This window comes from Dipodomys spectabilis, unplaced genomic scaffold (genome assembly GCF_019054845.1).
Source record: "Dipodomys spectabilis isolate Male_0828 unplaced genomic scaffold, ASM1905484v1 ptg000045l, whole genome shotgun sequence".
Taxonomy (NCBI): Eukaryota; Metazoa; Chordata; class Mammalia; order Rodentia; family Heteromyidae; genus Dipodomys; species Dipodomys spectabilis.
Genome location: NW_024870722.1, coordinates 2,193,422 through 2,221,074, shown reverse-complemented (window position 1 = coordinate 2,221,074; position 27,653 = coordinate 2,193,422). Strand labels below are relative to the sequence as shown.

The following is a 27,653-nucleotide window of genomic DNA, read 5'->3' as shown; positions in this document are numbered from 1 at the left end:
GAGAATAGGAGAGCAAGATGCTTTAAATACGTGCAGAACAGGGAGCCCTGCCTTACATCACAGCCTCCCCCCAGAGAGGTGACAAAGCCCTTGTAGGTTTTGCTGGTCTGACTGCTGGAAGATTAGTTCTGCTGCACAGAGCTAATGAGTCTTCTGTAGGCTGAAGAACACCAAGGTCACAGCTTCCATTAGCATTTACAGCTGCTTATTGTTTTGGGAGCCCTAATTTTAAAGTCTGGATTGCAGATGCTGGGTCTGCATTTCAGGGCAAGGTAAAGCAGAGTTAATTTTTTCTTTTTTTCTTCTCTGCACCAGAGGGCAGTGACCATATTGTCAGTCAGATGGAAACAGGAACATATAAATGCTCAAGGACATGAGAGGTTCAGGGTTCTCGCTACTAAGGTAGGTGGCAAAAGGGCTTTCTAATAGTACCCTTAGTAGGTATCTTTGTCTTACATTGCTGTAAGAAAATACCTGAGGCTCAGTATCTTACAAAGAAAAGGGGCTTATTTAGTTCAGAGTTTTGGAGGCTGCAAGTTCCAGATTGGATGGTTCCATTCAAGCTCCCTTTGGTGAGAGCTTCATGGCGATGGAAGATGGCACCAGATGAAGACAGGAAGCCACAGAGACTCAAGGGACAGGTTTTCTCTTGTTAACTCATTTTGTGAAAACTGAGATCTCACTGAACCACACTGATCTCCTCAACACTTCATCCTAAACTGTGTGCTGGTGGCTCATGCCTGTAATCCTAGCTACTCAGGAGGCTGAGATCTGAGGATTGAGGTTCAAAACCAGTCTGGGCAAGAACGTCCATGAGACACTTATCTCTAATTAACCACCAGAAAACTGGAAAACTATGGCTCAAAGTGATAGAGCACTAGACTTGAGCAAAAGAGCTCAGGGACAGTGCCCAGGCTGAGAGTTCAAGCCCTAGGACTGACAAAACAAAAACAAAAACAATACAATGACATAGTTACCTTTTATAAGCATAGTTCTAATGACATAGTTACCTTTTATAAGCATAGTTCTAATGACATAGTTACCTTTTATAGGCCCCACCTCTTAAAGGGTCTAGGGCCTCCCAATACTGCTGCACTGGGGCCAAACTTCCAACACAAGGAATTTTAGGTATAAACGTCAAATCATATCCAAATCCCAACAACAGGAAGCTTGAGCAAGGGAATCTTGGAATGGCAAGATTAGGGGAAAAGGGAGAAGTACCAAATTCTGTAAGGGTTGAGGCATTGCTATCTAGCCTTGATCATCTATATCTTCCCAGTCTCTAAGAGAACATAGAGGAAAAATAAGTGCTCATGATTTCAACTACCATCTACATGATGAGGATTCCAAAATCAAGTCACCCATCATGTGTCTGAGTTTCTGACCTTCTTTTCCAATGGCCTTGTAGTTCTACAAGCCATCAGACTTAAAAGATCCAAAGCTGACAAATTTATCTTCATCAGTTCTAGACAGACTTCTCCTTAAGTAGTTTTGGTTCCTTGTCCTCAGTGAGTTACCCACGCCAGGAAAAGGAATCACCCTCATTGAACTTAACCCTCAAGGTCTGCCTTTGCTTGTTGTTGCTATAACTTCATGCAACAGATTGGACAATGTGTAAAAGATGGTCATCTGTTTAGCTCATGGTGCTGGAGCATCAGATGCCATCTGCTCAGTGACTGGGGAGGGCCTCATGGCATATGTGAAGAGCATCACATGGCAAGACAGCAAGCTGCTCATGTTGCTCTCTCTTCTTCCTTTTCTGAGGCCACTAACATGGTCATAGGGGCCCTACGGCTCAGCCTCACTGAATCTTAATCACTTCTCAAAGGCCTTCCTTCCAAATGCCATTAGCATAGGATGGAGACGCAGTTTCAACTTAAGCTCCGGAGGTAGTGAGCACCAGATTTTAAGTACACAATGGCTGAATGAACACTAAGTCCTCCATCTGAACCATCTCTCATTCTATCTCACCAATCCCCATCTTGAGAGAGCAGGCCATCAGCATCTCTCCTGGTTGCCCTCCTGAACTCAGGCAGAATGATCTTACTTAAAAATTAAAAAAATTATTATAACATATATGTATGTTATAATAACATATGTATAATATATATATATATATATATATATATATATATATATATATATATATATATAACAGACGGGTTACAGTTACACAAGTCAGGTAAACACTACATTTCTTTTTGGACAATATCACCCCTTCAGAATGTTCTAAGACAGCAAATCTGATCATTCCCTGCTTGGAAAAAAAAAAATTAAGGCAGGTTTTCCTGGTGTCTACAGGAGCATCAACACCATCCGTCAATTTTCTGGAATATTCCTCATGATCAGCCCACTTGCCAAGAATCTTCCCATCCTGCTCTGTCATAATCATCTCTTCTTGGTTCTTTTCAGATCTCCAAGGTCTTCCTTGTCACCGTAACACTTGTTTCCCTTCTCTTTGTCTGGAGAATGGACAATAATGCCTAAGATTCCAGGTTAAGCATTAAATAGCAGGCATTGTATTTATCTCTGGGACAAGGCACTGCTGCTGGGTCCTGGTGCTCCTGTATCCCAGTGCTTGTTATCAATCTGCTTTGTCCACTGACCCCATGGCTTAAATTACATGAGGTAGGGGGTCATACGTACAACACTCACCATCAATCTTGGTTGCTGGCACTGCATCTGTGTAGATACACACCCATACTTAGATGTTCTTCTGCCATTTTGAAATCATATATATATATATGTATACTATATAATATATAAAATATAAAAAGTATATATAATAAAACAATAAAAGTATATTACAATAAATTATTATATATTGATATAAATATAATAGATAAAACACAGTGTTTATATATATAATATGTATATGTGAGAATTGAACCTAGGACCACATACATGCTAAGTATGTGCTCTACCACTGAGTGAGTCTCTAAGTAATTTTTGAATAAGGAACATATATTCATCACGGCATCTATGTAGACTGGCAGAGTTCTGATAACTAGAGATATTTAATGTTTGTGAAATACTTAAAGAAATGCTGCTCTAAGATTATACCTTATCTTTTTTTTCTTCTTCTTCTCCTCTCTCTTTCTCTGCTAGGACTTGAAATCAGGGCCTGGACACTGTCCCTTAGTGTTTTTGCTTAAGGCTGAAGCTCTATTACTAATGCCACAGTGCTATTTCCAGCTCTTTTGCTGGTGAACTGGAGATAAGAGTATCACAAACTTTCCCGCTCCAATGGCTGGCTTCAAACCTTGAATCCTCAGATCTCAGCCTCCTGAGTAGCTAGAATTACAAGCAGGAACCACCAGCACTTGGCCTTTCTCTCTTTTCTAGTTCATTCCAATTCATTTCCAATAAACTACAACAAAACAATTGCTATGACCACCGAAGCTATTCTAACCCTACCTCCTACCTCAGCTCCCATCACCTGCTTGCCCTTGGCTGTTAGATACCTCTTGAAAGAGTGGTCCAGGCTGGAGGCCTCCAAATGCATCACAGTCTAGCTTCTGGTCACAGTTTGACCACTGGTTCTCAACCAGGGGGGATTCAGCCTCACAGAGCACATTTAGTAATGTTGGGATCATTTCTGACTATATCATGACTGGAAAGGTGTTACTGGCATCTACCTGGTAGACAGAGGCCAGGGATGTTCCTACACATCCCACAGTGTACAGGCAACTCCACTAAGGTTATCTAGCCCATGACATTCACAGAGCCAAGGCTGAAAACCTTGTTCTATTGAATCAGTTCTTTATGAGGTCATCAATGATTTAACCTTATTAGTGGCCTTCACAAAGTCCTCTTTTTATTCCAGTTTTGTCTCAGATGACACCTTTGCCTAGAATTTACTTCTGGGACTGCTTTGTTCCACTGGCTTTCAGAAGGTTCACCTTTTTGTCTTCTAACGTCTAGGTCCTGCTCCTTACCAGATCTCAGGTCTGAGGAAAGTTCACAGGTGTCCTCTCCTTCAAGGTGGCTGGAGGGCGGGGCTGGGTGTGCTGACCACCAGTGGGGCTCCACTACCAAGCAGGTAGCCTTTTGCCCTAAGCCTCAGGCTTTCTGATTTAGTCGTGAGATGGAAAAAGCCTCTAATTGTCCACTTTGATCAGACTTCTTAGAGGTTTGGTGCGGAGATGGCAGAGGAGGAGTAGAGAGGAGAAAGTTTCTGCCCTCTGCTAGCCTTCCATAGCCTGACATTGCACAAAGAATAAAAATCAAACTCATTTTATATCATGTCCTGCAACATCAGTATAATATGGTCTCATACCTAGTCTACCCTTGCTTCTTATTCACTGTCAGATAGGCTGGTCACAGGTAGGTGGTTTAGGAAAGATGAGATAGACCTCTGATTCTACTAGGCAAGATAAGGCTTTCTCTTATCTCCACCATGCCCCATCTAGTGCTTGGATGGCCTGTAGGAAGATCTCAGTGGTACTGAGAATGTCTCAAGGGCACCAATTATATTTTATTTCTCTGTGTTACTAGTACTTAGTATACAGCTCCTGGGGCACAGTCAAAGCCTCAAAGATTTTTGATGATAATACCTCACCCTGAGGGTTGTGCTTATGGGGGGTGAATTTGTGCTTACAAGATGAATTCTGGGAAGACTGAATGGTAGTTTTGCTTTTCTACCTCCGAACTATGCCTCTTTGCCTCTTCTCTCTACATACTAAGGCAGAACAGCTATTTCTCTTTCTCCCTCTCTTAAAATAGCTTATATTATTACATGCTCACACACATTTATGTTCTATTCCAAACTCTTAGCTAGCTGGTAGCTCATGCTTGTAATCCTAATCAGGAGGCAGAGATCTGAGAATCACAGAAAAGTCTGAGAAACCCGTATCTCCAATTAACCAACAAAGTGCCTGAAGTGGAGGTGTGGCTCAAGTGGTAGAGCATCAGCCTTGAGTGAAATAAGCCAAGTGAGAGTGACAGGTGCTGAGTTTAAGCCCCAGTGCCAGCACCAAAAGCAAATCAACAAAACAAAAATAAGACAAAATCTAGCAAGCCCCTATTCCCCCGCCCCCCCCCCCCCTCGCCCCTGCCCATTAGTTAGAATTTCTCTGATCACTTCTCTTTGTCAGACTCGGGGGTTTCAGCCTCCAGCCAGCTTAGCCTCACATTCCTCCTACAGCCTTCTGCCTATTTTCCTAATAATTGTTGTTTTCTCTGGACCCTCAACCTTACAGCATGAGACTAACCCATGTGACCTTAAAAAATGCTGGATGTGAGCGACATACTTGATTGATTCTATTGGAATATATGAGGGTAGACACAGATTTCTTTCACTTTATTTAATTTGCTTTTTGATGCAATACTGGGATGGAACTCAGGACCCTCCCACATATTGATGTATGCTCTACCCCTGAGCTGTACCCTCCACAGGTACAGCTTCCCAGGTAATTCAGACTTGCACTTTGAGATTACATCTCAATAGATTGTATCTATTGGAGTCAGTACATTGCACTTCATAGTCCAGCATTGGGATCACCTGGGAATTGCTAACCATGCAAATTCCAGGGCTCCAGAGCAAGTGCATCAGGAACTCTGGGAGAGGGGTAGTCCTGGCTGTTTGAACAAGCTCTCCTGGAGATCCACTCAACCTAAAGACAGAACAATGGCCCAAGATGGTATTGGATGTGGGAGCAGGTTGCTTATACAGTGGGGTGGGGAAGAGACAAGTGAGTAATTGAGGGTTTGTAGACAGCACTGAGTGAAAGCACTTATGTGTCCCGAAAGGGCCTGATTCATTGTTAGCTTTACCATAACCAGGAGATTTGAGCAATTAGGAAGGAAATAGAGTGGGCAAAGCATTGGCTACTAAGAGAAAATGTCACATGTGTTCTGTATTCCATGGAAAGATCCTGAGTTAAAAGCCATGATTTCAATCAATGAGTTACACATTTACTTAGTTTCCATTTTATTTCACCTAAAAACACAAAAATAATGTAGGTGTTGAGGTTCAAACTCAGGAGGTACAGACTGGGAGGATTGTGGTTTGAGGTCAACTCTGGGGTGGGGAGTTATGAGACCCCCCCCCCCAAAAAAAAACCAAGTTGGGTGTTGGGTGCTGTGGCTATCCTTGGCCAGAAAAGCCAGACCATATCTGAAAAATTACTAAGGCAAGGAAGGGTTGGGGCATGACTCAAACAGTACAAGACCTGTCTAGTAAATAAGGCCCAGAGTTTAAACTCCTAAACTTCAAAACTAATTTGTTATTACAAAAATTCAGTATGAGTCAAAATATATGAGTTGAATATTTTTTGATTGAGTTGTTGGGTGGGAATTAAAATGATGAAGATGATAGGTAATAAAAATTGCGGAGCTGGGAGCCAGTGGCTCATGCTTTGCTATTCAGAAGGCTGAGATCTGAGGATATTGCAGTTTGAAGCCAGCACAGGCAGGAAAGTACATAAGACTCTTATCTCCAATTAACCACCAGAAAACTGGAAGTGGTTCAAAGTGGTAGAGTGTTAGCCTTGAGTGAAAAAGCTCAAGAATGGTGCCCAAACCCTGAGTTCAAGCCCCATTACAGACAAAAACCAAACCAAACCAATATGTTAGCCACCTGGCCTTGTTCTATTCTCTTCATCTGTTGTAGACTTATCTATGTTTTCATATAAAAACAGAGAAGCAATTCTATTGCTTTCTGGGTTAAGAACTAACTGTAATCTACATACATCACAATGAAAAAGAAGTTCATCTTCTTTGCTTACCCTGGTGAGATGAGGAGCTTTGGGTTGAGGAGGTTCCGGAAGCCTGTCCACATCTTTGTAATTGGCCTTTGTAAATAAACCCTCCCCTAGTAACCACAATAAGTGAACTACCTGTTTCCTGCTAGAAATGGACCAACAGGAAAGCACAGCCCAAAGATGCTCAGATTTAAGACCCGGAGGGATCAGAGTAGGGTCATAGTCAGATGCCACATCAGCCCTGTGATCATAGGGTGACAGATACAGGTAATCCGATTAGATTATTTTTGTATCATTTCTCTTTAAAGGTGTAATACTCTGAGCAAGAGAAGAAAAAAAAATCAAATGACTTACATATAATATTCTCAAGGTCATATATATATATATATAAAACCAAGCTCAGAAAAGGAGACATTTGCTGGGTGCTAGTGGCTCATCCTAGCTACTCAGGAGGCTGAGATCTGAGGATCGCAGTTTCAAGCCAACCTAGGCAGGAAAGTCCTTGAGACTCCTATCTACAATAAACCACTAGTGGTGCTGTGGCTCATGTGGTAGAGTGTTCGCCTTGAGCTGAAGAGCGCAGGGACAGTGCCCAAGCCCAGAGTTCAAGCCCCATGACTGCCAAAAATAAGAAAAAAGAAAAAAGAAAAGGAGACATTTCTTGGACTCAGGTTAGGCCCAGGAACCACTCATCACTGTGAAAATCTTAGCCAAAGTCCAGCTTTAGGTTCAGGAAGAAGTGCATATGATGTACGGGTATCTAGGAATTCCTTTCTTCACTTGACCCTTGCCTAAGCATCCCAGTACTCATTACCCAACTTTAAGGAATATTGTTTCTGACAAACACAGAGCCCTGGGCAAGGACAGAGTGTTTCCATGAAGAGAAGCGGCTCCGGGGTTTACTACTGAGGGTGGCCGCCATGGCTAATGTCACGGTTAGGTTGATGTATACAGTCCAGATGATACCAAAATGCCATGATTAATTAGTTCATGTAGAAAATATCAAGGTTCCACATTTCCCTCAATGCCCTTGCTTTGGTGGGATTCAGTAAGCCACACTCACAACATGATGGCTTTCTAAAAGCAGGCAAGGAATGGTTTATGCCTGTTATCCCAGCTTCTTAGAAGGCTGAGATCTGAGGACTGTAGTTCAAAGCCAGCCCAGGCAGGAAAGTCTGCGAGACTCTCATCTGCAATTAAACTACCAGAAAACCGAAAGTGGTCACGGCTTAAAGTGGTAGAGCGCTAGACTTGAGCAAGAGAGCTCAGGGGTAGTGCCCAGGCCCCTAGTTCAAGCCCTATGACCGACAAAAATAAGTAAGTACATAAATAAATAAAACCAAGCAAGGGATGAAAAGTTAGAAGCAGGCTCCCAAGTCTCCTCTATGGTCTGCTCTGACATTCCCCCTAGGAGCTGTGGAGTATTATGTGGCTTACAATGATTCCATGTTACCTTCCAAATGGCCAATTTCTTAAGATAACCAGCACTTCCTAAGATGCAAACTGAGGAAGAGGTGAGGTAGAAGCCAGGGGACTGGGGGCAGGGATCGGCACACCCTTCCCTCCTTATTCCATGAAACCATTGCTACTTTCATTTCCTCACATTCTGGTCACATTTTAGGTCACACACATGCATACACACACACACACACACACATACACACACACACACACACACACACAGATCAGACACAGACATACACAAAGACACACAGACACAGACCAGACACAGACACAGATACACACACACACACACACACACACATCCTTGCTCTGTTTCCTATGTGCCCTTGGACATGAGAGGCCAGATGGAATCCACAGGATCAGCAGCAAATAGGCAGGCAGCTTCTCAATGTGGAGTTCCTCAGTAGGAGGCCAGGAAAACCTGAGCAGATTCCATTAGCAGCTCTGTGCCTATGACTGTCACTTCCTTCTTAGGAAGCATCAGTAAAGCCAACTCCTGAGGTGTGACATAAACACATAGCTCCTGAAGGTCCTTCCTGAAGGGACCAGTAGATGGCTCACCTGTCAGGGAGCTATCTTTTCTGGAAAGTATAGTGTCTAATAAGAGGTCACTGAGAGACCCAGTGTGCTCACAACCGGATTCCTACACACAGCAGACAGCAATATTTGGACACTTGGAGCCCTGAAAGTCATCCTTCCTAGCCAGGCACCATTCATGGGAGAAGTACATGGACCAAGACAGAGGAGGCAGACTGCAGCAGTGCAGAGACCATTGTCGGTGCCCAAGTTCTCAGTTTCAAACATGGACACTCCCGATGATTTGTATGCATCCACGTGTGAACATTTTTTTTTCTACTTGAAAGAAGTGAATGAAGACATTGTCCTGTCATCAACAGTTCTACCTCCCCCTTCTCCCCTCCTAAACACATTAGTGGGTTTGAAGTTGACTGCAGCTATTGCTAGAGTAGCCCTGCATACCCCTGAGATACCCCATTTATATATCACCTGTTCACTAGGGTTCTGAGCTCAGATATGTCATGTGCCAAGGGGGCACTGCTTGCCTGTTGTCCCATCTTTTCCTAGGGGGCTTAGGACCTAGATACACACATACAAGATGGCATCTACCATCTTTGTTGCTATTTGATTTTTCAAGCTGGTAGCTAGCTTTCTTAGGGCCCCCACACATCTGCTAAGACAGATTTCCCCCTCTGTCCATCTGCACACCCAAGTCCCTCATAGCTGGCCAACATGTGAATGCTTTTGATGGTGCCTGATTCACCTTGAAACAACTTCTTAGGCAGGCCATAAATCAAAGTTTCAGAGCTGGCATAATTTGTATGCTATGTGGCACTCCACAGGCACATTTTGACTAATAAATTAGAGTCCATGTGGCCATTTTGATGATTAGAGAAATGAGTACAAAGAAACATCATGTGCATGTGTGATGAAAAATAGAATTTCCCCACCAAATAAAGACATTTTAAGCAGATGCCCTTCCTAAATGGACTGGGTGTCAGCATAGAGCAAGGCTGCCTCTGCTCAATGCCACCAGCATGCTACTATCCTTACACGCGCTGCTTCTCTTCCGCCTCAGGCTTTGTAGGCCATGGGTGGTCTCTGCTGCAACTGCTTTGCCATTAAAGTGTGAAATCAGTCACAGAACAGAAAAGGATGAGTGTGACTGTGTACCAATAAAGTTTTATTGACAAAGAGGATCTGGAGTCCTGGATTTGACCTATGAACTGTAGTTTCAGTTTCTTATGTCAAAGAATTATCACCAAAGCTTGAAAACTCTTCTTTCAGCACTGGTCAGTAAAGTGGAACCACAAAAGCTATGACAGGCTTGCTATATGCAAATTATTTTGGGTCCCCAAAGCAAAGAAATGAGTGATTCTTTAGTAACATGATAGACTTTTTTCTTTTTCTTTTGCTCTTTTCTTTTGCTTAGGTATTGTGCCTGAGTTTTTTTTATTTGTGTTCAAGGCTAGCACTCTAACCAGTTGAACCAAAGCTCCACTTCTGGCTTTTTGGTGGTTCACTAGAGATAAGCGTCTTTGGGGTTTCTCTGGCTAGGTTGGCTTTCAACCATGATACTCAGATCTCAGCTTCCTGAATGAATAGCTAGGATTGCAGGTGTGAGCCACTGGTACCCAGCAATGGACAATTCTTAACCCAATCTCTGATCTGAAAGATGTAATGTGCCGAGTCCCTCACATTAGACTGAAAAAAAAAAACCTGATTCCAGTCAACTGACTATAAAGCCCTGATGTAGTTTGTAGACTGTATAACGAGAATCAGATCACACAGGCTATGGGCCCCAATTGCTATGTCAATGAAAACCTCTGAAGAAGAGGGCAACTTGACTGAGCGTCGAATGAACAGGGACATGTTGATCTGGGGAGCTCCTTCAAGAACGTGCCACACTCATTTAGTGGGCTTCAGAGGAAAGCTTCCATTCATCTTTCATAAATAATTGGTGGTGCCAACTCAGTTAAGAAGGGCATTGTGAGGGCTTTACTTGGATTGGGACAGTGGCCAGGTTTCTTGGGGGTAGAATTCATGGCAAATTCATGAATTCAATCAAATTTATGGAAGGGTATATCTCATATTGTCATTTTAATGCACAGGAAGATGGTGTGTGTGTGTGTGTGTGTGTGTGTGTGTGTGTGTGTGTGTTACTAGAGCTAAAACTCAGAGTCTGGGTACTGTCCCCTGGGCTTTCTCGCTGAAGGCTGGTACTCTACATGTGAATCACAGTTCCATTCTGGATTTTTGTTGAGTAACTGGATGTAAAAATTTCACACACACTTTCCTGCCCAGACTGGCTTCAAACCATGATTCTCAGATCTTAGCCTTCTGAGTAGTTAGGATTACAGGCTTGAGCCACTAGTACCTGGTTGAAGATAGCATCTTTTAAGAAAAAAACTTGACCAGTTTAAATACAAGGATGAGTAAAATGAGTAATAAGAGACAAGGGAAGGCCTGGAATTAGGTAGGTAGGCAAACTTCTTTTCACCACATTGATTACCTGTCAGTGTCTGCTAAATAGCTGAAGGAACTAAAAAGGCTGCCCATTTTGAGAAACTATTGTTTTAGTGACTCAATGGGCATAGAACATCAAATTTTCATGACCATACTTCCCAAAATAGAAGTGTATTCACTTACATTTCAAAGGAATTACTTTTAGAATTACAGGGAAAGTGATTTTTCCAGCATTTTTATCTCTGGAAGGTTTTTCCTGTTTATGTTCTATCTGAAAATTACTATTTAGTTTTGGCATATATGTAATTGTTGAGGCTATTATAAAAATCATTGCATTCCAAGAGGACTGAAATAAACATGAAGATAAAATAAAATGCATTACTCTTTATTAGCATTTTGCATTCGAGTTATTTTGACAGTAAATAAAGATGTAGAGGCATTCATGAAAAAAACAACTGTGCTACAAATGTTCAGTTGTAAACCAGTTCTGCTATTTAAATACTCAGAACTTTATGTACGAACTGTGCAGAAGCTGCAGAAAAATCACATCCCTTCAAACCTGATGACAAATCTGGTAGGGGAGATAGAGCACTAGATACCATGGAAATGAGTCTGGAGATGGGCAATGCCAAGGAGCATTGGGCTGGGAAGGTGGCTCAGTGGTAGAGTGCTTGCCTTGCATGCGTGAGGCCCTGGGTTCAAGTCCTCAGCACCATATAAGCAGAAAAGACGGGAAGTGGCGCTGTGGCTCAAGTGGCACAGCACTAGCCTTGAGCTGAAGAGCGGAGGGACAGTGCCCAGGCCTAGAGTTCAGGACCCACAACTGACAAAACAAAACATGGACAAGCCATGCTCACACCTATTATCCTAGCTACTCAAGAGGCTGAAATCTGAGGATCTTGGTTCAAAGCCAGCCTAGACTAACAAACCTGAGACATTCTTATCTCAAATTAACCACCAAAAAAACTCCAAGTGGTAGTGTATACATACACACATAAACCAAAGACAAAAATTTAATAAATACAAATGATTAGAGTTTCACTTATTATTTGAGAGACTGACTTCCTATAGTAGACTAGTTTTATATGAAGGCACCAGCTAAGAAGTTCTCTGAGGTACCTTCTTGGTCTTCAAAGTTATCATTATTCTTTTTCTGCAATGCTGGGGACTGAATCTATGACTCTAGACATGCTGGGCAAGTGTTCGAGCACTATCCCTGGAAGGACAGAACACAGTTGCTAGACATTAGGAGATTCTGGATTTTGGAGGTATGTCTCTTTGCCACTGGCCATCTCTGTAAGATCATCAGTTCTGCTTTCTCAATCATGATGTAGCATTTCCAACAGCAGAGCTGTGTTGAAGATTGTTAGATGAGGTGCTCATTGGAAAATATTTTATCAAAATCAAAGGGTCAATACACATGAGGGGCCATTACCTTGAAGAGGATGGCTCTCAATGTGCTTGGGTTGATCCTCTTTATATTCAGCCATTCTAAGAGTCAGCGCTTTCCTTTCTATCACATGCTAGGATAAGCAATCAATCAGAATGCTGCTTGCACGGAAGGGAGAAGGATGGAAGGGGTGACCATTGATCAAGATTCAAAAATGAAAGTAAAAACAAAAAAAATGTTTTGCCTGGCACTTGTAGCTTATGATTATGATCCTAGCTACTCAGGAGGCTGAGATCTGAGGATTGTGGTTCATAGACAGCCCAGGCAGAAAAGTCTGTGAGACTCTTATCTCCAATAAACCACCAGAAAATTGGAAGTGGTGCAGTAGCTCAAAGTGGTAGAGCATCAGCTTTGAGCAAAAGACCTTAGGAACAGCACCCAGGCCCTGAGTTCAAGCCCCATGACCAACAGCCAACAGCAAACAAATAGAATTAGTAAAAAAATACATGGTTTAACAGATATGTAAAAAAATTAAAAGAATGATATCTGTAGAGGAGCTCCATAATGATTAAGAAAATGTCACAGGAGAACTAAAAGGAGGCTATGGATAACAGGTCAGTATTGGGAGCCTTCTACAGACTAAAAATGTGGCCTTGACAGCTGTTAAGATGTGTCCTTCACTCCTTGCTTATTTGTAGTTGAACACAGCGGTATCCTGCTCAACGTTTACACCCCACATTTGAAATGCAGCTGGAACGACTTACCCTTCAAAACCAAAAAGCTATGAAATATAAAAGACCCACAATCCCCAGGGATGGCTACTTCCTGTTAAAAAAGAAACCAAACAAAAACCTAGTGTAAGCTTGAAACACAGTGGCCATTTTTACTCTCACCTAGTAAGAGGCAGCTCTTTGTCCACCATACTTTCCAAACCACTGGAAAAAAATTGCACAGACTGCAGCTGGGAGGCACAGGTGTAAAGCACTCTCAGAACCTGACATCCTGGGTGGAGCCGTAGACTGTGTGACTCCTCTCCTTCTAAGATAGACAGACATGCATGCAAACATAAGAAGAATGTATGCATGTGTGGGCCCGACCCTCCCCCCTCTCCGCCCCCTCCACAGGGTCAGGATTTAGGAACTCCATTCTGTCATGAGATGTTACCAGCTCAGTGTTTGTTCTTCACAGTGGGAGTTTGGGATTAGAGAACAAGTTGATGCTTAATCACCATGGAGTCCTGGGATGAATGTGACCCATGTCTCCAGGCCAGCACTTCCACATGTTTATTCTACTTGTGTAGGTCCCCAGAGGGCCTAGCTCAAACCTTCCCATGGGACCAGTTTCCTCACCTTTCACTGAACACAAATACCCAATGAGCATGTGGCTTCTTTAACTTCCTGTTAGATGGGTAGTGCCATATCCTTGGTATGAGCACCATTCAAAGGATGCCAATCTTTGCCAAGGGCTGTCCAAAACAAATTTCCTTTTTTTCTTGTCTTTTAAAAATGATTATTAAGTAGTTGTACAAAGGAAAAAAACAATTTTCTATCTTGTGAGTTCATGAATGATGTCCACTGATCTGTGAGCAGCTTCACTCCTTAGAGTCCATGTGTTTGTAATACAAGTACGGCACAGCTCAGTTCTGTACTTTATTCATGTTCATCTGGACTCCTTCCTTTCGTCAAGTTTCTATTTTCATTTTCACAGGAAGCCTCAGGATCTTTTGAAAAGTATTCCCATCTAGGCTATTTGGATCTGCAGATCGGTGGATGCAAGTGCCCTCTTCCCATTTCTTTCTTGTGCCTTTCAGCGGTATCCATTTCATGCTACCACAGCGTACAGAGGAGAGGAGGGGGAGGATGAGGAGGAGGAGGAGGAGAAGCAGGAGGAGGAAAAAGAGGAGGAAGAGGAAGAGGAGGAAGGGAGAGGAGGTAAAGGTGGTGGTGGTGGTGGTTTGGAAAGATAAGGTCTAAAAAGAAACTGCTTCAGACTCATCTATTTTCTTCCCTTTCTTTCAACTGGTACGTGAGGTGTATCCAGGGACACTAAGTAAGTTCAAGTGGAACTGAATTCATCAAACCTTTGATTGGTATTCCTATTTTTAGAATGTGTTTTTGCAGCAGAAGAAATGATGTAGCCTGAGCAGAGCCAGCTCACATGGAACATTAATTCTTAGATTCCTAGCAGGGAGATGGTGTTTGCCACTTCAGAGCAAGGTACTACTGTGTCAGACCTGTAGCATCCATATTCTCAAATCATAAACACTATGCAAGCAACATTCATAAGTCAGGATTACTGTACTCTATTGTCTGTGCTGTGGATACAATAAAATGGGTTTCAATTTTCTTCCTTGAATACTACATTATGATTTAAACCAGCATACAACCCTCTCTGCATATTATTTGATATGCTGCTTATAATGACAATATTGTGGACTGCTGATACTTTTCTAGCATATTATTAAGTCCTAAATAAGAGAAAATTCCCATGCTAGGTTTCACAGGGAGCATCAGAGTATTTTTTATCCACCTCCCTGAGTGAATTTGTTAGACCCTTCTGCACATACAAAGGGACAGAAATCTATAAAACTATGTGCTAAGTATGTTTATTAACTCAGGTTTTTCTTACTGTAATAGAAAGCTAATAATGTTTTATAAAATGAATTCTCATTTAAAAATTTCATATTTTTTTTCCTCCTTCCTTCCTCCCTTCCTCCCTCCCTGCCTCCAATTTTGGCTTTTTGGTAGTTAATTGGAGAGAAGAGTATCAGAGACATTTCTGTCCAGGCTGACTTCAAACAGTAATCCTCAGGTAGTTAGGATTACAGGTGTGAACCACTAATATCCCACTAGCTCTTAATTTCCTTAAAACAATAATTGGCGAGAGGGGGGTGTAGAAATGATAGTAATAGCGTTTTCTTCTTGCCTCAGTATCTAGTATTCCTGCCTGCTTCATTTTTGCACAATATCTATTGGGCTATACACACTTGCACTTGAGGTCATGGTCCCCTTTTTTAAGTAGAACCAGTCCATGTTTCCCCAAGTGTTAAGGGAAGAATCCTGTCCTCCACAATTTTATATGTTAAAACACTAACATCTCAGTACCCCAGAGTGTGGAGGGGCAAGGTATTTATTGAGGTCTTATGAAGGCAATCCACTTAAAATGAGATTATCTTCTTAAAGTGAATTGTAAATTAATGTAAATGTTATCCTCATAAGAGGAGGAGATATGGACACACACACACACACACACACACACACACACACACACACATGAGGGAGAGTATCATATGGAAATGAAGGCTGAGGTTGGGGTGATACAAATACAAAGCCAAAGAGTAACAAAGACTTTCCACCATACCAGCAGAAGCTAGGAGAGAGGCATGAACAGATTCCTTTCTCTGTTTTCTACCAAGTCCCTTTATTTGTCCAGCAAGGGGCTGGACTTGACAGGGACATTCCTGGAGTTTGAGCCTGGGGTCTACAATCCCAGTTTCAGCTTTATGGAAGCCGACATTGTTTTCTTGGGTTTCTTTCTCCATCCTTGACTTTAGTACTATTTTTGGAATGTTGCACATTATTTGTCTTATGCAATGAAGACTATTAAGGTAAAACTATGTCTTCCATCTTGTTCTTGCATGAAGACTGCAAAGCTGGACACATGGTTTTTCAAAGAGCTCTAGATTTCTGGTTTATTATGGTAGCTGACTTCCACAGCCCAAGAGGAACACAGATTGATGGCGTCAAAAATGCAAACTCTATAACAGTTTTCTAGAGTCTTTTAGTTACTTTTTATATAAGTAGGCATGCCTGTTGTATAAAGTGACCAGATGGCCTAGTTTAAGATCCAGGGAGGGCAAATAACTACTTAGGAACCAGAGCTAGAAGCCAGAATAGACAGGTCAGTCACTTGTAGGCTCTCAGATTTCCTCTTCATTTTGCCCTGGCTTTGGGATGAATAACTAGCTGGAAGCACAGGGCTGGACTCCCCTTATAAAGAGACTCACTTCTTAGACTCTTTAGGTGGGAATCCGCAGCTGTGTTACCTCAGAGATGGTTTTGAGATGCTGATTAGGCCTTTCCACCTGATTTGCTGAACTCTGAACCAGCTATCGATCTGTTAAGATCTTCTGACATCCTCTCCTTCAGGCTAGATATGGCTAGAGGTGCCATAGGTCTTACCAAAGGAAAGAAACTCTTTAGTGGAAAGAGTGCCTACAGAGGAAGCAGATTCTGAACAAGGATGCAGGACTGCTTGGAGCCTTGAATAATGCCAGCACTGCCTTTCCTATTTGTGCCGCTCCTTGGTTGGTATGTATTCTTCTATCCATAATGAGAGAAGGCTGGGAATGAACATGTCGTAGGTAAACTTTCTGTGGGTTTTTATAAGTTCCAGGAAGTATTTATGTCTTGTTAGACAAGAAAGGTGAGGGTGGGGTGTGTGTGGGGGGAGAGATTTAAAAGACAAGGTTTTGAATACAGAGCGCTCTTTCCTGTCATGGGCCGGCAGCGTTTCTTTCTGCTCTGGGTTTTTTGTTGCCATGCTGCTGGTGATGGAGGTGGAATGTGGAAATGCGTTCAGGTAGGAGAGGCTAGGGGTTATGTCTCTTATGGGGAACAGCTGTAGGGTAGTGAAGCCCTTTCTCATTTCTGTCACCTGCCACGCTGGACAGTCAGATGGGAGGGCATCTCACTCCATTCCCAGAGGAGTCTACTATCTTCCCCTCACACAGCCAGGGCTCTGCTTGCACTGTGACAGAGGAGGGGGAGGAATTACAACAAAGGGCATACATAATTAGGGGTGGAGCTGAACTCTGGGAAGAGGGGTTAGGGTCAAAGATCTCCTCTTGTTGTTCCCAAGTCCCTCCTTAGGATAGTGCCATTTTTATCCTGTGTACCTCCCACCCACCCTCAGAGATGAGATTTGACTATATGTCATCTGGGAGAAGAGACCTGGGAAGGCTGAGAATATTATGTCCAGTGACATTGGAAGCATAATCTGGAACAATGATACCCAAAAAAAGCACTGACACTGTCTGCACATTGTCCACTGTAGGTACAGTGAACATTGGCTCTAAAGCATACCATGTTAAGAGAGAGAATCCTTTGAGCAGCTGCATAAGGAAGAGAGCAGATCAATGGACAGTAGTTCATAGGAGTTTCAATTTAACAGAAGAGTGTTCAGCAATCAAGCTCACTGACTATGGACCATATTCTCTAAGAGGTCCATTCTAAGAACTTAAGAAAGACTTTGACAGGACTCAGTGGTGCCTGTCTGTAATCCAAACTACTCAGGAGGTGATTGGGAGGATCATGATTCAAGGTCAAAACCTGGGCAAAAAGTTGATCCCATATCAACAAAAAAGCTGTGTGCAGTGGCCTGTGCCTACTAGGGAGGGGGCTGTAAATAGAATCAAGATCCAGGTCTTGGTTCAAGAGGCACAGCATCTGCCTAGCAAGTGCAAAACCCTGAGAAGACCTTGAGTTCAAATTCTAGTATCATCTAAGACAGAGAAAGATCCAGACAACCATGCTGTGACCATGTATATTTAATGAGTATGGATTGAGGTCATAATATGAGGCCAATTTATCCATTAGTATTGACCACTTACATAGCCCTGTATCATTGCACAACATATTTCAAGAGAAAACTAGATTAATTCTAGGAAGAATCTGCCCTTAAGTAACAAAATAGATTAGGTGAGAGGGAAGAAGACCAGCACAGTGTTGGACAAGGTCCATGCCTACATCTCTACCACTTTCCTCATCTGGGGGCTGTGAAACTCAGGGGTTGCTGGGAGGAGTAAATCAAACGTTAACAGATCATTGGGAGCATGTGGGACAAGATATTGTTTTAAATATTTATATTAACTTGTTTAATTTTCTCAACTCACTGTTTTGCAAACACTGAATCATAGGCAAAGTGAATCAGAGAATCAATTATTTGAAGCTATGCAATTAGTAAGAGGCAGAATTAAGATTAAATCCCCATAGACTTCAACATATTCTACAGACACTCACAAGTGTCTGTACAATGTACATGTTCAAGCTGTTTAAGTACTACCACAGAGAGGAAGCATAAATATGTCTATTCCATAGAGAAGCTCAAAAATGAAATGAATACATGTAAAATATTTACAAAAATGCCTAGAAAAGAAATGCTTGGGCTGGGAAAGTGGTTCAGTGGTAGAGTGCTTGCCTTGCATGCATGAGGCTCTGGGTTCGATTCCTCAGCACAACATAAGCAGAAAAAAGCCAGATGTGATGCTATGGCTCAAGTGGTAGGGCGCTTGCCTTGAGCTGAAGAGCTGAGGGACAGCGCCCAGGCCTAGAGAATTCAGGCCCCACAATTGACCAAAAAAAAAAAAAGCTCAACAAATACCACCCAATTCTGTAAAAACAGGTCCTAGACTGCAAATACATACCTGAGTGTTTACCAATAAAACAGGAAGCCATGCTTATATCTTTAATATACACACATAGATAACCACTCAAGAAAGACCCAGAGTAGTAATGAGGCAATGCTACCAACCATTTAACAGTACAGAAGAGTGTGATTTTTCCATTGTCCTGTGCTTAACCAAACTACAACTCCGATACATGTAAGTCTTCAATCCTCTTGGTGAAGATGATTTTTTTAAAATAGGTGATTCATCTCCCTTGAAATCTGCCTTTTTGTTCTCTGTCTAAAAAACCTTGACTCAACTGAAAATTTTAAGACTTGGCTGAGTGAAGAAGAGGATCTACGAAAACAAACCCATAGACATGACTAGTCTATAAACCCTGGCAGGTATTCTCAATTGGTCTTTTATGCCGTTACATTGTTCAGAGACACCAAGGATGAGCTGGGATGGAGATCACATAAGTTTGCTACAATCTGGAGAGCGAGGTCTCGCTCTAGGATGGCAGAGGCTGCTGCTGTCCTACCTGGTGAGCTTGGTGCCAATCTGCTGCCTTAGCTCCAGCCTCTCCTCATCCGTCTGCCTGGGGAGAATGTTCTTTTCTTCTAGCTCTCGCTTGGAGGGCCTGTTGCTGAGTTTGATGGCTAAGGAGTCCTTCCTGCAGACCTTCATGGCCAGGGAGCCTGCAGGAGAGAGAAGTGAATTCATTGACACAGACAAATACCTGTGTGGGCTCCCATCCAGTCAACTGTGGATTATAGGGTAAAAGGCAAGACAAAAGACCCCAAAAGACTTTGATCAGGCCTCCCTTGGTAGAATCTCAGCCATCTCTATACTTTATATGTATGTAACACTGTACAGGGCATGTGGGGGAGACATGGGGAGCATGTGATTAGGTCTCTCCTTCTGGAAAAATCCTAGCATGTAGCCAACATTACAAAGGGCAAAACTAGCTGTGGAATGCTACCCACTGTAGAGGTAAGAAGAGGACAGAGGCCTTCGTAGGCAGGGAAGGCTTCACTTAGGAGGGGCTGGAGGGACTCCCACAGCAGGAGGTTGGTGGGAATCTACACCTGCTGCAAGATAGGAACTCCCAAGAGAGCTATTCTGGAGCTGGGTAGGGGAGGGGGAGAGGGAGAAGCAGGGTATGTATAAAAGATGAGGTGAGGTAGGCTGGGATGGGAGTGGAGGTAAGGATTTTTTTTTGTTTTTAACATACAATCTATGTTCGTATATATCGATAAAAGCTGGCATTGCTTTTGCCCCCAGAAAGCAGCTGAAAAAAAAATGTAAAGGCATTTTTGGTTGATAAAACTGAGACTGCAGTAGAGAAGTAGCTACTGGCATCTAATGGAGAGAAGCCAAGGAGGTTGCTAAGCAGCTTAAAATACCCAGCACAGGCCCCACCACCAAGAGTGATCTTATTGCTGTCTCTCTCTGAGTCTCTCCACTACATCACTTTGGTCATTTTAGCTCTCTGAAGCCTAGTAAGCAGAGAGCGAGAGGAGGATACTAGCTAGCAGCAGGCTCAAGGATTCCTTTGGATCTTTACTTAGCAATGCTTTCTTTTCTTTCATCCTGCATAGGTTTTATTGGCTTTGGAATCAAATCCCAGAACTGCCTCTTGGCACATGCAAGGCTTTGAGCCAGTTCCCTCACCTCTGTTTTCTGTTCTTATCTATAAATTGGAATAAATAATATCTACACTTCAGGATAGTTGTAAGATATGCGTAAGACAACACAGTACTTTGCTGGGCACACAGTACGTGTTCAATAAACGAGGGCTGTTATTAGTAATTCAATTGTTACACACTGGCCAACTATCAGGCTGTACTCATATCACTAATGTTTATTTATTATTCAGGGTCAGATTGCTAGCTTTTGAACTTGGCTTTCTTCACATCTTGTCTCTTAATCTATTTAAAGGTCTTAAATGACAGATTTACATTCACACCTTGTAAAGTTGTTAAGGTTTGCTTAATAGGGATCTGTTATATACACAATGATTAATATTTCTGTATATTTTCTAAAGGGGAACAGATTTTTTTCAAGTCCCTTCAACTCTGCAACTATGCAATAAAGAAGGGTTGCATTCCCCAAAAAACAACAAAGGAGTCATGGTAGGATGGTGTTGCAATTTTTACAGCTATGAAAGCATTTAGGGGACGTTTACCCTCTCTTATTACTGCTGAAGCTGAGCTGCTCATTAACCCAGGGCCAGTAACACAAGACTTATGAGAGCCCAGAACCTGGGCATCTGGGTCAGTTCACTTTCTACAACACCATGCTCCACACCCCTCTCCCCGCCCTCCCACCATGGAGAGTTGGACGCACGTACTGGTGTACAGAGAGCTGTCATCATCTTCATCCTCTTCCTCTTCCTCCTCTTCTCTTGTGTATAGGCAAGAAGAGTCTTCATAGTCCGACTCATGAGGCACATTTTCTTTATTGTCATCACATTCAATCACAACAGTTGGCACTTGTCTTATTTCTGGAAGGCCCAGGGGTCCTGCTTTTGTGACACCGTCACTTGAGTGCAAACCAGAGCTGTGGTAAGAAGTGGAACAGGGGACTCGCTGCTCAGAACTGTTTAAAGAGAAGGAAGAAAGAGGAAACTCATTTTAGCTAACATGCCATCTACATGGCTGGGAACTTTGTACAATTCGGTTGCCCAGTCCTAAGTGGCAGGGCCCACCAAATGGCATCGACCCATTTCTCGCTATGTAGCTTACTGTAGCTCATTCTTTCAGGACAGTGGTTTCCTGATGGTGGCAGTGCCATGGAACAGGACAGAAGGATTCTAATTACCTGTGGATGCATGGCAGAGGTAGCTATACAACAATGTGGACATGGCCAATGCCACTGAATGGGACACTTTCAAAAGGCTAGCATGGCACTTTTATGTGTATTTACCATAATTAAACATTTTTTTTTTTTAAAAAAAGGAACCCAAGTCTCACAAATATTTCTGAATGAGATCACACTCTCCAAGGGACCAAAGAAAAGTTTACTTGTGACTCTCCTGTCTCATAGTAGGGGCAAAGTTGGAGATGAAGCCAGAGAACCAGGAGAGAGTTAATAAATGTGGTTCTAGTTCTCCAAAGCTATGCAGAGTGACTGGCAGGGACTGAAGGTAGGAAAGATGGATTGAAATGTCGCAAGAGCTGAAATTTGTTAGATGGAGTTGCCAGGATGAACAGAAGGCTAGAGACCCGTGCACAGACATCAAGGCAGGAAGGACTGAGATGACCTAGAGAAAGCTGTCTGCCAATGATAGAGTCAGGCCTCTGAAGATAGCTACAGGTAAGGTCAGCCTATTGCTTTTGCAAGATAGTTTTTCTAGAAGTAATGATGATGTTCCTAGTGTCAACTCTGAATAAATACTTTTTAAATTCTAATTTTATTGTCAAGGTGATGTACAGAGCTGTTACAGTTACATAAGTAAGGTAGTGAGTACATTTCTTGTCTAACTTACATTTTTTTTAATTAAAGAAAAAAAAAGCCATCCAACTGTTGCAGCTAGAAAATTAGGAAATGCACAACATCTGAAAGAAAGAAAATAGTTTTCTTGATAGTGTCTTTCTGCACTTTTGAATCCTTTTAATGCAGGAAGTCCAGCAAGAATAAAGAGAAATGTGGAATCAGAATATATAGTTACTGTTTTTCCTTAATAAAGATCGAACCCAGGACCTCATGCATGTCAGCCAAGAGCTCTGTCACTGAGCTTCATCTTGAGCCTGGACGACATTTTAATTCTTTTTCAGATTCACTACGTGCACAATTTTAATCCTTCACTTAAAGAATTTTTAAACACAGTAAACTCCTGTGGATGTATTTTGCCATTCTAAAGAAAGACAAAATAAAGAAATGGGCTGTAAGGTAATACCAGAGACCAACCTTCTACCTTCAAATATTTTATTCGAAAGAAATCATATGATACATACAAATCATTAGTTTTCTTGAAAGCTTTCACTTAAGCTTTGAATTATTGCCATGTCTCATTTAAATTCAGTTAACTTTCTTCCTTTCATTGTTTCCAAAGAACTGTTTCCAGCCTCTCTGCTTTGAACTTTGCACATAACTCTTCAGTGACACAAATGAGAAATCTAGTTAACACAGTATAAACTATGATGTTCAAGGTAATGCACTAAATCAACTTAATCACAACAAACTAACTTCTGAATGAGGCTAAACCATGTATTTACAAAACACAGCATTAGCTGGATTAAGAGACTGATTTCCAAGCTAATTTCATAAAGATGACAATGGGATCAAGAAGGTAGAGGACATGCTAGTTTCCAGGGTGACAGACACAGTATTTTACTCTAAGGTGTATTAACTGGAGACTTGCTGCTCTGCCCTGTAAGATGTTGCTATCCAGCAACAGCAATTATTGCATTCCACGCTGGAATGTCTACCTTGGGTATTGCAGGAAGTAAGGATGGAAGAAACAAACATGTAATTCCATAGTTCCCCTTTTGTCTCACCCCTGCCTTCTGCTTTCTCCATGGTTTAGTAATCATAGTTTGAACCATGATCCTGAGATTTCAGCTTCGTGAGTCACTAGGATTATAGGTGTGAGCCATTAGTGTCTGGCTACAGGGTATTAAGGTACATTGTTTAATTTTAAGGGGACATCTAGAGGTATACTGCAGTGTTTGGAGGGCTTCATACTTGTTGGCATCTTGTTGGCCTAGATAATGAGACCATCAATAATAGAGATATTGCATTCTGGTTAAATGCTTTCTGGAACATCGGCATGATTGACATTCCAGGCCAGACAATTCTTTCCTTTGGAAGGTTGCCCTGAGTGACGGTGGCACATTTACCATGGCTTCTGTCCTCTACTTACTGGGTTCCAGTAGCACTTTCACCAATAGTGACGAGTCAAAAGTATTTCCAGACATTGCAAACTGTCCCTAGGGGAACAAGATGGTCCTGGATATCATGTCAGTCTCAGTATCATGATCTCCCCACTTTAGGGGGGGAAAAAGTCTCAAGACATATGTTCAAGAAGAAGGGGGCAGGCATTATTGAATACAGGACTGCTATACACCAAAAAATAAAAATAAAAAACCTCATTCAACTCAGGAGCACTTGGTAAAGCTTAAGAGTTTAATGCTAGCCCTATCTTGGTGAGTGGGGCTTGGACAAAACTCTCTCATGTCTCCGTGGACACGCTGGGAAAGAACAAGCTTCATTGTCTCCCCTTCGTCTTGTCTCTCTTAGGGCTGACACTTACGTAAGTTTCCTTTTTGGAAACCAACTCTCTTTTCAGAAATTCTAATTCAATCAGATAGGAAACATATAGATTAAGAACACAGTGGAAAGCAAGCGTGGTGGTTCACACCCAAAATTCCAGCACTGGGGAGCCCAAACCAGCAGAATAGCAAGTTCAAGGCCCAACCTGTTCTATATCTCGAGACCCCATCTCCAAAATCAAACAAACATGCACCCTGACAGCACAGTGATGCTCATTTTCCTACTATTTAAATGGTCACATGCTTCCCCAAATCCTATAGACTCTAAGGATGAAGAAACTGGATGATCTTTCTTATTCATTTTTGGGTCAGGGTAAGGCACAAACATTATTTTGAATAACTCATAGAGAAATGAATGCAGAAACACTGCTAAGTAGTTAGGGCAATTCCATCAGTGGGTCTCCTTTGAAGAGAGTACCTCTCCATCACTTGGTAACTGGCTGATGGGGAGGAGAATGCTGTGGACCCCCCCCCCCCCATCCATCTGTGGGAATTACTTGTTTCCAACATCTTGGAAACTCCTGTAGGGAATCAGGAGCCTGTTGTGAAATTAAAAATCACTATGTCTTTCACATCTTTAATCTTCCTTAAAATACTTGGGAACCATTAACCATAATTTCTAAAGAAATAAAATGATACTGCTTTTTGGCATCTGATTTCAAATGCATTGACTCTTAAAGTGAAAAGAGAGAGAAAGAGATTCATCTTCCCAAAGGACCAGGAAATTTATTATCTGCAAATATGACACTGTAAATGAAATTAAACTTCAATAGGGAGAGCTTCTGTAACTTCGTCTGCATGAGTTATGAAGAGATTTTTCAAAGGAGAGAGAGAACAATCAGCCATTTTCCTCTTAGAGACCCAGAACGTGTGAGAAATTATGTTACAAATTACAGTGCCTGAGGCTGAAAAATGACAGAAATAACCACTGAAGCCCAAGAAAGTAGTTAATCAGCTTCATTTTAAGGAAGTAAGCACACATTCTATGTTTTAACATGGCCTGGGATTAGCCTTCAAAGATAGAAGAACAACATTAGAGCTTTTTGTTTTGTTGGACTTTAGTCAGCAGGAAACTATGCTTTTTCTATATATAGATAGGGGTATCGAGCCTTTCTGAACAGAGAATGTATTTTGAGTTTCTTTTTCCAGAAGTGGTAATGGGTTTAAGTTAATTCACTTCCATTTCATTGGTCCACTCAGGGACCAATGACCATCACATTGCTGAAATAACCATCTGGGATTTGGATGTGATGATTAATGCCACAAGATATACAGAGTCTGACCAACAGCCTATGCCTTTCAATGTTCTCCATTTCTGGCTATGAAATCCATCAGTGGTGGCTTTTACGCATGACTTTTTCTCTAGACCTCTGAGTGTGTCCTAAGTCATGTCTGGCTAGGGTGGTACCAGAGGGGAAGACACTGACTGAACTGTAGCCAGGCTATTCACCAGCTGTGCCCTTGGGTCCTTGGTTTCCTTTCAGATAATGGGGAAACCTGCTTGCCTACTCTCATCCTGCTATAGGAGACATGCTGGTGGGTGTGTTTCTTCCACATTAGCCTTGATAGGAGCTGCTGTTTAACTAGGATGCTCTTAAACATGGCGATTTATCATAATCTAGTCATTGTGTTATCTCCAGTGATGACACTTTAATGGATAAAGTATTATTCATTAATAAATGGATACAATGGAGAGATTATTCATTAATTTATTACAACACTTCATTTAGTATGTATGTATGTATATATGCATGCATGTACATATGTATGTATGTATGTATGCATCCATCTATCTTTAAGTCAGGATCTCTTTATGTAACCTAGCCTGGCCTCAAATTCACGATCCTCCTGCTTGTCTCCAGACCTCTGATATTACAGAGATGCACCACCACATTCAGTTTTTTAAAAAATATTTTAACTAGGAAAAATTCTGTACAACGATTCCTAGGAAAACAAAAAAAACCCCAATACTTATGAATTGTGATAAAGCAGTTTCTATCGAAGACAAGAATTCAAGTGCAGATTTTTTTCTCTCTTTCTTGAAAATCACTTTGTTTTATGTTTGTATGGTCTCACTTGAACTTTACACCTACCAGTTAGATTGCTCACCCTGACACATTACATCCCTTGAAATAGCAGGTAAAGCTGAAAAAGCAATATGTATGTAAAGTTAGCATTTAAAGATGATAAAGATAGACCTTACAAATAAATAACTAACCTAAGAGTTTGACAATTGTAGGATAAAGGGTTAAGCAGAATTGCATGAGAATTTGAAGAGATGGTGTTAAGAGAAGAAAACTTTCCCCTGGAAATACACTTTATTTAAGATAGACTATTTGCTCTACAGCGAACAAAGCCCTGAGCTTCAAATCAGTGCTGCTTCATGAGGATGTAATGCCAAGAACTTGGTCAGCTAAGGCAATGACCTTGTGTGCTTGTTTGCATGGAGCACCATGATTTACAGGTGAAAGATTATAAACAAACCAAGGCAGCAGCCACTCTGCAGCCAGGCTGCAAGGAGCCCTAGGGACTGTCTAGTTCAGGACCATGCATTACACAGAATTTCCTGTGCCTCCTGAGGTAACATGAGGAAAATGAAACAGATTTATCCTAGGATTATAAACTGTATTGTACTCTTTGAAAGGTTTAAAATTAGTCATGGGATAATAGAATTTTAGAGATTGAAGAGTTTTCTTTTGGCTACTGATTTCAATTTTTTCTGTCTAATTTAAAAAGGATTCTTTTGTCAATACTTTTGACAAGGGAATAATTTCATCTCTAGCTAATATATAAACATTCAAAAGGACATTATAAGCAAACAATATACTGTATGCATACCATTAAGATTAATTCAAAGGAAATTTTTTTTAAAGAATTGTATAATGCTATCACAGTGCTTGGCAAAGAAGTACTCAGAAAGGGTTGCTAAGAGTTTGAGGAGGTTCTGGAATTGTCTTGGGTCTGGTTGACCATGGTTCTAATCTTTCAGACATATACCTAATACTCCAGCTGAGAAGTAAAGCCATGTGAAGAACTTTCACATTAGAGTTAACAACTTATTCTAATATCACTAATGTGGAGTCACAGAGATGGACAGAGCTTTAGAGATGATCTGACTGGTTAGGTTTTTCTTCCTTTGGGAAGGAAAGACTTCGGGACTGCTGCTGGCCCCATCTTTCTCAAGGATTTCCAGGGTGTCCCATCCAATGGTTTTGGGGTTCTTCTATTTGGTTATACTCTGCTGTCTTTTCACTCATTCTCTAAGACTGGTCTTCTAAAATCCTGAAGAACAACTGTCAATTTCCTCCCTTTAATCATTAAAGGTCTCATTACTCTTTTGGAAACATTACTTCACACTTTCCTCTGATGTAACCATTAGAATGACCTCTCATTCCCCCTTCTCCCTCTTTCTCTGGCCATCCCTATTTTGGTACTATCAGGGTCCACTCTGA

General features: G+C 41.7%; 1 protein-coding gene across 5 annotated transcripts in view; it reads right to left on the bottom strand.

Moving 5' to 3' along the window:
- Phactr1 (phosphatase and actin regulator 1) overlaps nucleotides 1–27,653 on the bottom strand; it is a 430,764-nt gene that overhangs the window by 19,417 nt on the left and 383,694 nt on the right. For all 5 annotated transcript variants that reach the window (XM_042678533.1, XM_042678536.1, XM_042678535.1 and 2 more), the window contains 2 exons: nucleotides 21,279–21,526; nucleotides 19,467–19,623 (listed from right to left, as the gene is read on the bottom strand). In XM_042678533.1, coding sequence (XP_042534467.1) covers nucleotides 19,467–19,623; nucleotides 21,279–21,526 — 405 coding nt within the window. The remainder of the gene's footprint in view (nucleotides 1–19,466; nucleotides 19,624–21,278; nucleotides 21,527–27,653) is intronic.